This window comes from Blennius ocellaris, assembly GCF_963422515.1.
Source record: "Blennius ocellaris genome assembly, chromosome: 12".
Lineage (NCBI taxonomy): Eukaryota > Metazoa > Chordata > Actinopteri > Blenniiformes > Blenniidae > Blennius > Blennius ocellaris.
Genome location: NC_137661.1, coordinates 10,668,714 through 10,679,409, shown reverse-complemented (window position 1 = coordinate 10,679,409; position 10,696 = coordinate 10,668,714). Strand labels below are relative to the sequence as shown.

The following is a 10,696-nucleotide window of genomic DNA, read 5'->3' as shown; positions in this document are numbered from 1 at the left end:
CTCGGTGCTGCAACCAGTCCCAGACTCTGGGTGAAGACAAGGTACAGCAGTTCTCCACTGGGCAAACATAGAGACAGAATTAGAGAAGCATTTAGACAAAATGTACACCTTTATAATGTTCTGGTTTCAGGAAAAAGAAATAGTTTTGTTTTTGGCAATTTGAGCTTCATTGATTGATCCACATGTTTTGGGTTTCACCCAGAATTTTGGTCATTGCTGAAACATTGTTGTGTTTCTGATATTTGACTTAAGTTTTTTAGTAGAGTTAGAATATAGAATTTTAGAGTTGATCTATTTGAAAACAATAAGAGTCACTTTGATCAATTGTATTGAAAATTATTGTTCTAACGTGAATGGACTTCCGCCTGTGTTTTGTAGTCAGAAAAATCCCTGCTGAACCTGTGAGAACAATAGTTGAAGTTCCTGAGTTTCAGGTTACAGAGAACGATTCTTATCAGTTTAAGTGCAGAACTTCGTAAACGGAGATGATCTGTAACATCTCTGGTATGTGAAGCGATTTACTACGTCTGCTTCTTTAGCGCCCCAGATGGTCATGTACAACGTATAACAGTGATGAGTGTGTACGTCTGATGAGTCAGAGGCTGCTTGAAGTGAGCGTGTGTTGATATGATATGACATGACTGCATGTTCATCTGATCACTCTCATTCTAACAGCTGCTTTTTTTGTGTTTTTATTAGGTTGTGTTCTCATCCTGTGACATAGTGTTTTAGAAGAAGATGGTTTGTTTACACCTGTTGGCCCATAAATGGCTCAGTTATTTGGTATTGGGTAGTTTCTGTGTGTGGGACACTCCTGTGCCGTGAAATATGTGGGCTGAATGGGAGTGGAAACAATAACATACCAGAATATCTTACACTATGAGGGTTTGATCTTGACAAAGAGTGGAGGACACAGTGCAGATTTACAAGCTTTGTTCTCTTGGTCTCTTGCAGTAATTATTTGTACGTTCACTTCAGATGTATATTTTGCAAATAATGTTGTATATCATAATCCATTATTTCGATTTGTCCTCCAATGTCTACTTCCTATAAATCATTTAAGTTTTGTTTCTTACTAGTGTATGTGCGTCTGTAACATTATTCATGTCTAGTCTTTCCCTACCTTCTTACAATACAGTTTAAAGCCTGTCTCTTTAGTGACACATTGACAGTTTGAGCCTGACTTTCAGGATAAACTTCTGCTTGTTTTTTTTTTTCCTTGCATCAGGTTTAAAGTATTTTTAAAAATTGGCCAAACCAAGAAAGAAAAAAAATTGTGAATATGGCCATCTATAGGAATCTTACCTGGCCAACGTACAATGTGCTTCAGGCATTTTGTAACAACACTCACTATGATCTAAACCTTTGAGTGCTCACAAAGGCATGGAGAAAATGTTGTTTGTATGACTGTGTCAAGTGAAACTACCCTCATTTAGAAACAATGACATCATTGGTAATGACAAACAACGAGTTTTCCCATGGCGGGAGGACTGCCGTAACAGAAACAAGACACTTGTCATAGCTGCGGAGCCTCAGCATGGGAAGTCAGGTGATGACATCAAGGAAAGTCTTCCCACTGATGCACTGTGGGATATTTTTGAACACTGAACACTTGGTCGGCTGTCACCATCAGCATGTGCGCCATCAAATGTTTCCGTATTGCATACAAAGATTCAATTAACTGCCATTGCAATTAGAATCAAAAAGATTTAATTGCCTTATTGTATTTTTGCTGCCAGAAAAGTATTTGTTCCTTCAGTTTATGAGTCAACATTTAAGTGTGTAAAGGCAAAACAAATGAATTTATCCCATGATTTCTATAATCACTTCACATAATGCCTGTGCTGTTGGCAGTTAAATAACGAGCAAACAATTACTAATAGAGAATTTGCAATTCAAATTGGGATTTTAAAAAAAGTTTTCAGTAAAAATCGGTAAATGGGCAAATTATTGCATATTTACTGAAACTTGAGTGGACTGCTTACTTGGTACCTTTATTTTAATAGTCGAAGAGCAGCAGAAAGCTCTTTCTGCCCAACATTCACACCAACATTACAATGAGCGATAACTTTAGCAAATGCTGTCTTCACTGATGAGCAGTATGTCACAAATATTTTGAACTTCTATTGGAAGACACATTAATCGTGAACCAACTCATTCCTACTGACAGCAGCATGAACGACGTCTAAATCCCAATATGATATTTATATTAGTTTAATTCGTTAGCTGTTATTGATATTAGGTTGTGTAAAACAGAGCATTGATGCATCTGTGTGCTGCAAGGCATCAGACAACTGTTTAAAACTAACTGATCTAACGTTTGCAGAACTGAACCCGACACTAAAACAAAGGCCAGACTCACCTTCACAGGGTGTGATAGCTTGTTGAAACAAGACATCCCTTTGTACTTACGTAATGATTAACGACTAAATAACTGGTTCTTAGTTATTTATACTTGCAATAAACTATTTCTTTTGAAAAGAATCTTCATATGGATTTTTCAAATGAGTTAAAATTGTCCTCTGTAGGGTTTCTTAGTAATATAAATGTACAATATCAGAACCAAGAAATAATGTGTTACCTGGTCTAACTATTAACGGGACATTTGCATTTTAATGATAAGGTTAGAAATATGCTTCCTGTTTGACTTTTGGAAAAAAAAAAAAAAGAAAGCCTAAAGTAAGTTAGAACTCAGAAAGCCAAGCCTTTTTGCTGAGATAAATAAAATATTGATTTGGCCTTTGGAAAATGTTTTTTTGTTGATCTACAAATTTTCACTTGCAATTTTACAACATCTCGTAGATGACAACATTTGATTTTTTTTAATGCATTTTGACAAGCCATATGTGCAATATTTAAGGTTAACATGTATGCAGTAGGCACTAAATGTCAATCTTCTGTCTTTATGTGTAACCAGAATATACGCTTAAGCTATTGAGAAAGTGTCCGTATGTCCAATTCTCCCAATTCGGTTTTATTGGATTATTGGTGGCTGCATTGTGGGTGGTTAACTCAGCTGGTAACTGTAAATTGCATGTAGGTAAGGATGTGTGTGAGTGAATGTGTCTGTCTCCAAGTTAGCTGTGAGAATGATCTGCGACCAGCAGAAGCCGCACGCCTGAGCACCACTTTGGATAAATCAAGCATAGATTAGATGTCTGTATGTTTCACCTGCTGAAGTGACTGCCATAAGCTCCGAGTTGACCACCGTCACTGCCACCTGCAAGGCGTCACGTAACTCCGGTTTCAGTCATGGTCTTCACACCATGTTTGGTTCCAGTGAGGTCCAGAAGCGGTCAGAAGGAAAACTCACACCGAGTTCTGCTGATGTTCTCCCGCTCCAGGGCCCACTGCCTGCCCATGCTCATTACTCCTGCACAAAGCAAGATGTGTTCCAATGTTCAATCTCATAGATCGTGATCTGAGCATGCCACACATCCATGCACAATGGAATAATAATACTGCACACATAATTAGGTCATTTTCATGCCGTGATGGACTGAGAGCCTCTGACAGAGGGAATCCTTTGCCTCATCCTTTGAAGCACAGGACAAAGATTATGCGTTGGAAGAGGAACCATCCCTGAGGTTCAGCTGAGATGACAGTCAATGCACATGACTTAATTAATGCGATTTCCTCACTTGTGTGTGTGTGTCTGTGTTTGTGTGTGTTTGTGTGTGGGTGGGTGTCTGATTGAAACCCCTCATTACCCAGTAAGAAAGGAGAGTGTAAATGTGTTCTCTGTGTCAGTTGTAAGAAATGTATGAATGGTTGGGAAAATTTAGCTTGTCAATGTCTGTGTTTGGAGGGAAAAAAGTCTGGTGACCTGACTCACCGCTTTGTGCGACTGATCACGTCAACATTCCTTCTTCAAAGTTTGTTTTGGAGCGAGCACCCGAGAAATAATCCAACATCATCCCTCGGTCAGACCACCAGCCAGTGCTCATGAGGCAGGGTTTCCTGTATGCTTTAGGACAGGGTGCTATTCCTCACACCTCATATACAATAAAGGCCCTTTGTTTTTTTTTAGTGCTCCAAACACTTTCCCGGAAAAGTGACTCTGAACTTTCGGAAAGTTTTAGAGAGAGGAATGCCATGAAAGACCGTGCTCAATAGTTCTCAGATCTCTTCACGATCACACTATCAAACACCAAAAAGCATGCGTTTATATCAGTGTACCAAAATCAACAAGCTTATTTATGTACCCACAGCTTCTCTGTAAAGAAAAGAGATTCTGCTCGGTTATCCAGCATCACGCAGATCTCTTCAAGCTCGACAAGTGTGTACATGTTTTATCTCATGCGCTGAAAGTAAAAGCTCTTCAACGACACGCAATGTACGAGTGCCTTTGTTTTAAGAAGGCCAAAGGCACAGAGGGGAATGTGTGTTAAAAAAGAAAAAAAAGAAAGAAAAAGATAAACCCCCGAGTGGACTTAAATTCTTCATATTCTACATACTACTTTCATTGCTCTATTTTCCAGAATTGGATCTTATCTACCAGTAGTGATCTTCTAAGGCTTACACTCCAGTAAAGACACAGCAGTGCCTTATTGTCAAGCTTTCTGTTTCAATCGCTTACTAAATTAATATAATTTGTTGGCTGATAGCAATGGAAACTGCTTCACACACACCCTGATAAATATAACACAAACATATTAAAAAATAAGTAGAATAAAAATAGTAAAATACAATGCTCAGATGATAGCTTTAAACAGTTATTCTTAAAAATAAGCAAATGAGATTAGCTTCCCCATGCTGCACAATAAAAATGAAATAGGATTTGAAAATTTATATTCTCATTATTATCTTCTGCTTGTGACTTTGTTAATTCTTACTTGTATTTTAGGATCAAAAAGAGCTGTTCACATTTTCTTTTGGACAATCATTTGAGGTTTTAAATCTGAATTGAAAAAAAAAAAGATTAGATTAGATTAGATTAGAAGCTTTATTGTCATTGTACATGGTACAATGAAATTGCGGTGTAGCTACAGTAGACACACAGTAGACATACAATGGAACACAGGCAGCCATTCTCACATTCAGCATCGCATTAATATCAGCAGACATATCATATATACAGAATAACCTAAACATTCACACGCACTTTCAGCTCTCATACAGACCCGCTCACACACACCCAGATGAGTGAGTGAGTGAAGGACATTAGTGCAGTAAGGTAAAAAATTAAAAAAGAAACATACCGATAATAAGTTATAGAAAATACAAAACTAGCTACTTGAGGTACCTTGGCTGAATGAGTATGTGCAGTTTGAGCACAAGGTACATGTTATTGCACAGAATGTAGTGTATTGCACACAGTCTGAGGTAGGTAGTTCTTTTAAGTGTTCAGTGCAGTGATGGCTTGAGGAAAGAAGCTGTCCCTCTATTGGTCCTAGTCCTGATGGACCGGTACCGCCGGCCTGAGGGCAGCAGTTCAAACAGGTGGTGTGCAGGGTGGGTGTCGTCAGCTGTGATCGCCTCGGCTCTTCTGAGGCGCCGTGACATGTAAATGCCTTTTAGTGTGGGGAGGGGGCAGCCGATGATCCTCTGCTGCTGTCTTTACGACCCTCTGGAGCCTCCTCCGGTCTGCCTCGGTGCAGTGGGAGAACCACACGGGGACGCAGTAGGTCAGGATGCTCTCGATGGTCGATCGGTAGAAGGTTTCCAGTAGCTTCTGGCAAATATCATTCTTCCTGAGCACCCTCAGGAAGTGCAGCCGCCATTGGGCCTTCTTGACGACGGCCGAGGTGTTCCCAGACCACGCGAGGTCAGCCGAGATCACGGTGCAAGAAAATGTCAACGCACAATTTAACCTCTTGCGATAATTATACACCCTCCAAGCACACCACGTTAAATTATTTATAATGCTTTGTGAGTCATCATGACGTTGGCTGTTGGACAGGATCAGTCTGTCTCTCAGGCAAAACGTTGCTGGGAGGGACAGTGGGGTGAAACTGATCCAAATACAAAGACTGTCAGACATGATGGCGCAACATTTTAACAGCAGATGTTTGTCGTTTCTTGTTGTTGCCATAGAGCAACTGGAAGAAACATTGTGCTTGCAAGAAAAGTAATTATGATCATTTTACTAATTGCTTTAATTTCCCCATTGTTACGGTCAGGCCAGACAATATCACAAAACAAAATGAAACACAAAGTGAAAACTGTTAATTTCCGAGAAATGTCAATCATTTCTGATCAGCTTTTATTGAAGTAAAATTTTCAAGTCAGCAGGCACTGAGGGCAAAATAAAACCACATTAAAGAATAAAACAATTTCTGTGGAACAAGGCACTTTTAACAAGGAGAAACAAATCCTTAACATTTTAAATTACCCTCACAATACATAGACAGAAAAAGATGACGCTAAAACAGCAATGTTTCTTGATGCACGTTAAATCAATTCAACACAGTCTCTGCGAAGGTCAGTACTAAACTGGGCCACTACTCTGTGTCCCATAAAACTCTACAGACGTGTACAAGAAAAGCCATTTAAGTCCATGTACAGCAATGGAAGTATAACAGTTAAACTCAGGAAACATTTGAATGTAAGGCACATAAATGCAAAGTTGAAACTGTAAACTATTATTCAAGTATCATGTTGCAGTGACTGAGGTTATTTCTGTGACAATAATTTAAAATACAAAGAATCGGTCAATAAATAAACATAACCAGACTTTTCTATTTGGTAAATAAAAAACAAAAACAAAACAAAACAATAAACAGATATTACACACACAATTACACAGAAATAAAGATTTTTAACATTACTTTAATAGTATGCTATAAATACAAATATAATAAATATAAAATAAATAAATAAATATTGAACTAATACAATTTTTTTTACCTAAAATCTATTATCTATTTTAAATTAGAGCTCAGTAGTTCTTTCTTTTAAAATGACTGTGGGGTTGATGTCACTGCCACCCGAGTGTGATGTGCTTGAGTTAATGATTATGGATCCCGTCTCTTTAACGTCTGGCACATGAAAAGAAGCCAAAGGACAGGGGCCGCGCACATTATTACAGACGAGCTTCTGTAGGGAGGCGGTGTTGACGATGTTGAATCCCACGCTGCCTCCGAATGTGCTGGGCTTCCAGTATTCAGGGGAGCAGATTGGATTTCCCATCAAGCCCTTGAGGGAGTAAGGTGCTCCCATCTCCACCATCGTCTCCCCAAAGATAGCATTGGGTCTGGGTTTCTCCACCAGCAGGCCAGGGTAGAGCTCCACAGCATCAACATGCCCGTACAGCTCCTCCAGCACAGACGCCATTTCTTTATCACCTGAATGAAATAATATGAAGAAAAATTAGGAATCTCACACTGGCTCAGCTTGCAGTGAGTGTAAATATTATGCTTGTGCTTTAATCTGATGATATTTCTCTTTTTTTACTATGGGCTGGCTGTCTCCTCAAACTGGTTATTTTTTAACTAGTACATCAAAGTAGATTTTGAATCAACATAAAATCCTCATGTTTTGAGAAATTGAAGTCTTCTCCTCCAAAACAGGAGGTCTGTTTATAGCTTCTTCTCTGTGATGACAATCTGCTTACACTAGTAAAGAAGAAATGAACATCTGGCACTTAGAGACGCGGAAATAAATATCTAACTTCCAAAGCTGCTGGTAACTGAAACAGTTGAAAAACCACTTCCTTAAGCTCAAGTAAACAATGGTTGGCCTTAACTGCAGCAATTGGAAATATTTTTTCAAGCTCATTTTCCAGCAATTCATGACCATGCTATTGAGGCAAAATGTGGTCTTAGCCATAAATGTTACTCGTAACTTCTTCATTAATCTTGTTATGTCTTTTGTATTAAGTGCAGTGAATGATGCTTAATGTGTCTCACCTGTTAAGTCTTCAAATGAACTGTAGGGTTTCAAGGAAAACCGTTTCCTGTAGGCGTTCAGAGACTGGTATCGCATTTGCCGGCTGTGCTCTATTGACTTAATGGCCACATACAAGACAGGTCCTGGGACATTTCGACCACCTGCAACCTAACAAAGTGAAAGAAATGTTAAGTAGCTCGTCCAAACAACAGCAGTATCACACTCTCACTCTGATTTGTTATTACTTTAAGAGTATTAGTAGTTCTTACCCGTCCAGCAATCTGTTTGGTAAATGCCTCCACCAGGTTGTTGATGCCATGCTCTGTCACGACAGAGTTGTTGAAGACAAACTGTTTGTAGCTGTAATCTTTCTCCTCAATGTGGAAACTATCAGGCATCAGAGGGTGCCAGTGGTACAAGGTGTTGAACTCAGATGCAATGCGATTCTGGTACTGGAAACGCTGGTTAAAGAGCAGCTCGGGGTCGAACTTGAGCTTGAAGTTATATCCACTCAAATGTTGCACATAGTCCTCGATCACAATCTTGATGGTCTCACCTACAGGACAAATTATTAGAAAAAAAAATGCGGATGTTAAAACTGTGTGTTCCTTTTTCCAATACAATAAGTCATAAAAAAAAATCATGTAATATAATAAGTCATGTAAAACAAACCATTTCCTCTTTTTGTTATGAATGCAACAAAGGTTACTAGTTAATAATTACAACAATAAAAAGTACAACTTTTGAAACCTCCATCCTCGGCAACTCTATTCAGTTCAACGTTACTTTTTCAGTTACAGAACAGCAATTTCTTAATAAGTTCTCTGCTGGTGTAAAAAATAAATTCTTACCAGTCAGGATGAGCCGTGTGGTCTGGAAAAGCCGTTCATCATCCCAGTCAGGGTGAATCTCCTTCAGCACATCACAGACTCTGTTGTGTTCACGAAGCCAGATTGTGGCGTACATCATCAGACCCGGGACCAGACCGAACGCCTCATGGCCGACAGCGAAGCGGTGGGAGTCTGGGACATGAGGAGGATAGTGCATGTCCGCACCAATTTCCTTCACCGTTGGGGGGTAAACCTCTCCATCCAGAATCTGTAGAGTTATGAGGCAAATATGAGCCACGTGTGTGGTCTGAAGGGATCTGGATGTCCGGACAGCAGCTGGTTTATCTCATACCTGATATTTGAGTTTGCCGTCCTTGAAGAGTCTGAGCTTGTGTTGCCTCTCCAGGTTGCCACCATAAATGTGGTTTAGGTCCACCTGAAAGAGTAAACAACATCCATTAGACATTTGTGACAACTTTTCTTACACGTAGCAAATCTTTTTTCCACTGCGGTGAATTACTCACCCCGTGGCCCTGAGCCAGGGTAAAAGCAGGTCCTTTCTTCATATCAGATTTGAAGAACTGGTGCGTAAAATGCTGTGCAAAAAATGCAAACATCAAGCTGGTGCCTTGTGGATCGGGAATAAACTGTCTTCTCATCAGGAGCTTTTCAGCCAAAACTTTGATGTCGGGCAGTTCCTTTTTACCTGGAAACAAAAACATCACAGTAAGCATTCATTCAACACGCACGGAATTTAAAGCTTTTTATAAACTAGTTACTATTTGTTTTGTAAAAGTTTTTTTATTTTTCAATTGGCTGTTCCCATGATGTAATACTCATTATTAAAAAATCTGACAAAACTGGTTTTCTAAATGCAGCGAGAATGTACTCACCTACTACTCCCATAGGGGTTGGGCAATCCTCCGGCACAGGTGGGAGGGTACGGGTATAGTAGGAAAGATTGGAGTAGGCTTCCCAACTTTTGTAACCATAATCCGCATTAAAAGTTGGAGGACTGTCAATGAAGTGGGATCGAGCTGAAGAGGAACAAAGATAACATTACATTTTAATTTGCATGAACACAGCTGCTTTTGCACAAGCTGCATATGCAAATGATTTAATGTGTTATAGAGAAGCTTCCAATGACCCTTTTAAATTTGCCTGCAGCTCAGGAGACTTACATGTCAGCACATATCTCATGATGCCATCCCTCAGAAATGAGATGTTGTTGATGATGTTCCAGAAGCCCTTATAATGCGTGAGGAGATGGTGGATGGTGTTGGGCGATGGTTTCAGGGTCACTTTGATCCAGGTGAGGAATTCCGCTGTCAGGAGCCAAGAGAGAAATTGAATTAACTTATAGTCTTTACAACAGATACACCCTCCCATTTGAAATCCACCTCATGTGTGCTCCTCATACTTACGAGTAGAGCAGTTTTGTCCATAATAGCCTGTACGTGTGCAGTCACACTCATAATTATCTGAGCCCATTGCTGTGCAAACGCCCCTGTTCTGGCATGGCTCCGAGCAACATGGATTACCTGTGTGAGACAACAGTTGGGACATTGATTAACAATTAAAAGCAAATATATAAGTCTGACAATAATAAGGACATGTCAAAACACATTCTATTGTTATTAAAATGGAAGTTTTCGAAATTAAAATCTTTGTCAGGACTGTTCCTATCTGAATTTAAGATTTAAGCCGTCGCAGTGACGTCTGTGGGATCGAAAGTTTCTCTTACCCCCTTCGCAGACAAGAAAACCCAGGGCCAACAGGAAAACCGCTAATGTAAGTCTGTTCATGCTCCAAGTATTGTCTTTCAGTCTTTCGTTTGGCTCCTCTCCCCCGCTGTGGCGTCGCTCTGAGGCTGAAAGTTTCTGTCCAAACCTGCAGCACTGTCAGATTTTATATCCTCACGCCTCTGACGTCAGCTTTTTTTTTTTTTTTTTTTTTTCATGAATGGAGCGGAAGTGTGTCCCAACTTATCTGAACCACCTTGGGAGTCCAGTTTCTTTCACAACCCAAACTATGTT

At 39.7% G+C, this 10,696-nt stretch overlaps 1 protein-coding gene across 1 annotated transcript; it reads right to left on the bottom strand.

The window, feature by feature from the left end:
- Positions 1–6,171: 6,171 nt before the first annotated feature.
- Positions 6,172–10,523, bottom strand: ptgs2b (prostaglandin-endoperoxide synthase 2b). The gene is made up of 10 exons (XM_080506922.1): positions 10,405–10,523; positions 10,085–10,201; positions 9,842–9,985; positions 9,554–9,697; positions 9,185–9,366; positions 9,013–9,096; positions 8,682–8,928; positions 8,100–8,386; positions 7,851–7,998; positions 6,172–7,286 (listed from the first exon to the last, which is right to left on the bottom strand). Exons 1-10 carry the CDS (start codon positions 10,463–10,465, stop codon positions 6,874–6,876), a joined length of 1,827 nt encoding a protein of 608 aa, XP_080363048.1. The 5' UTR covers positions 10,466–10,523; the 3' UTR covers positions 6,172–6,873.
- Positions 10,524–10,696: the final 173 nt, after the last annotated feature.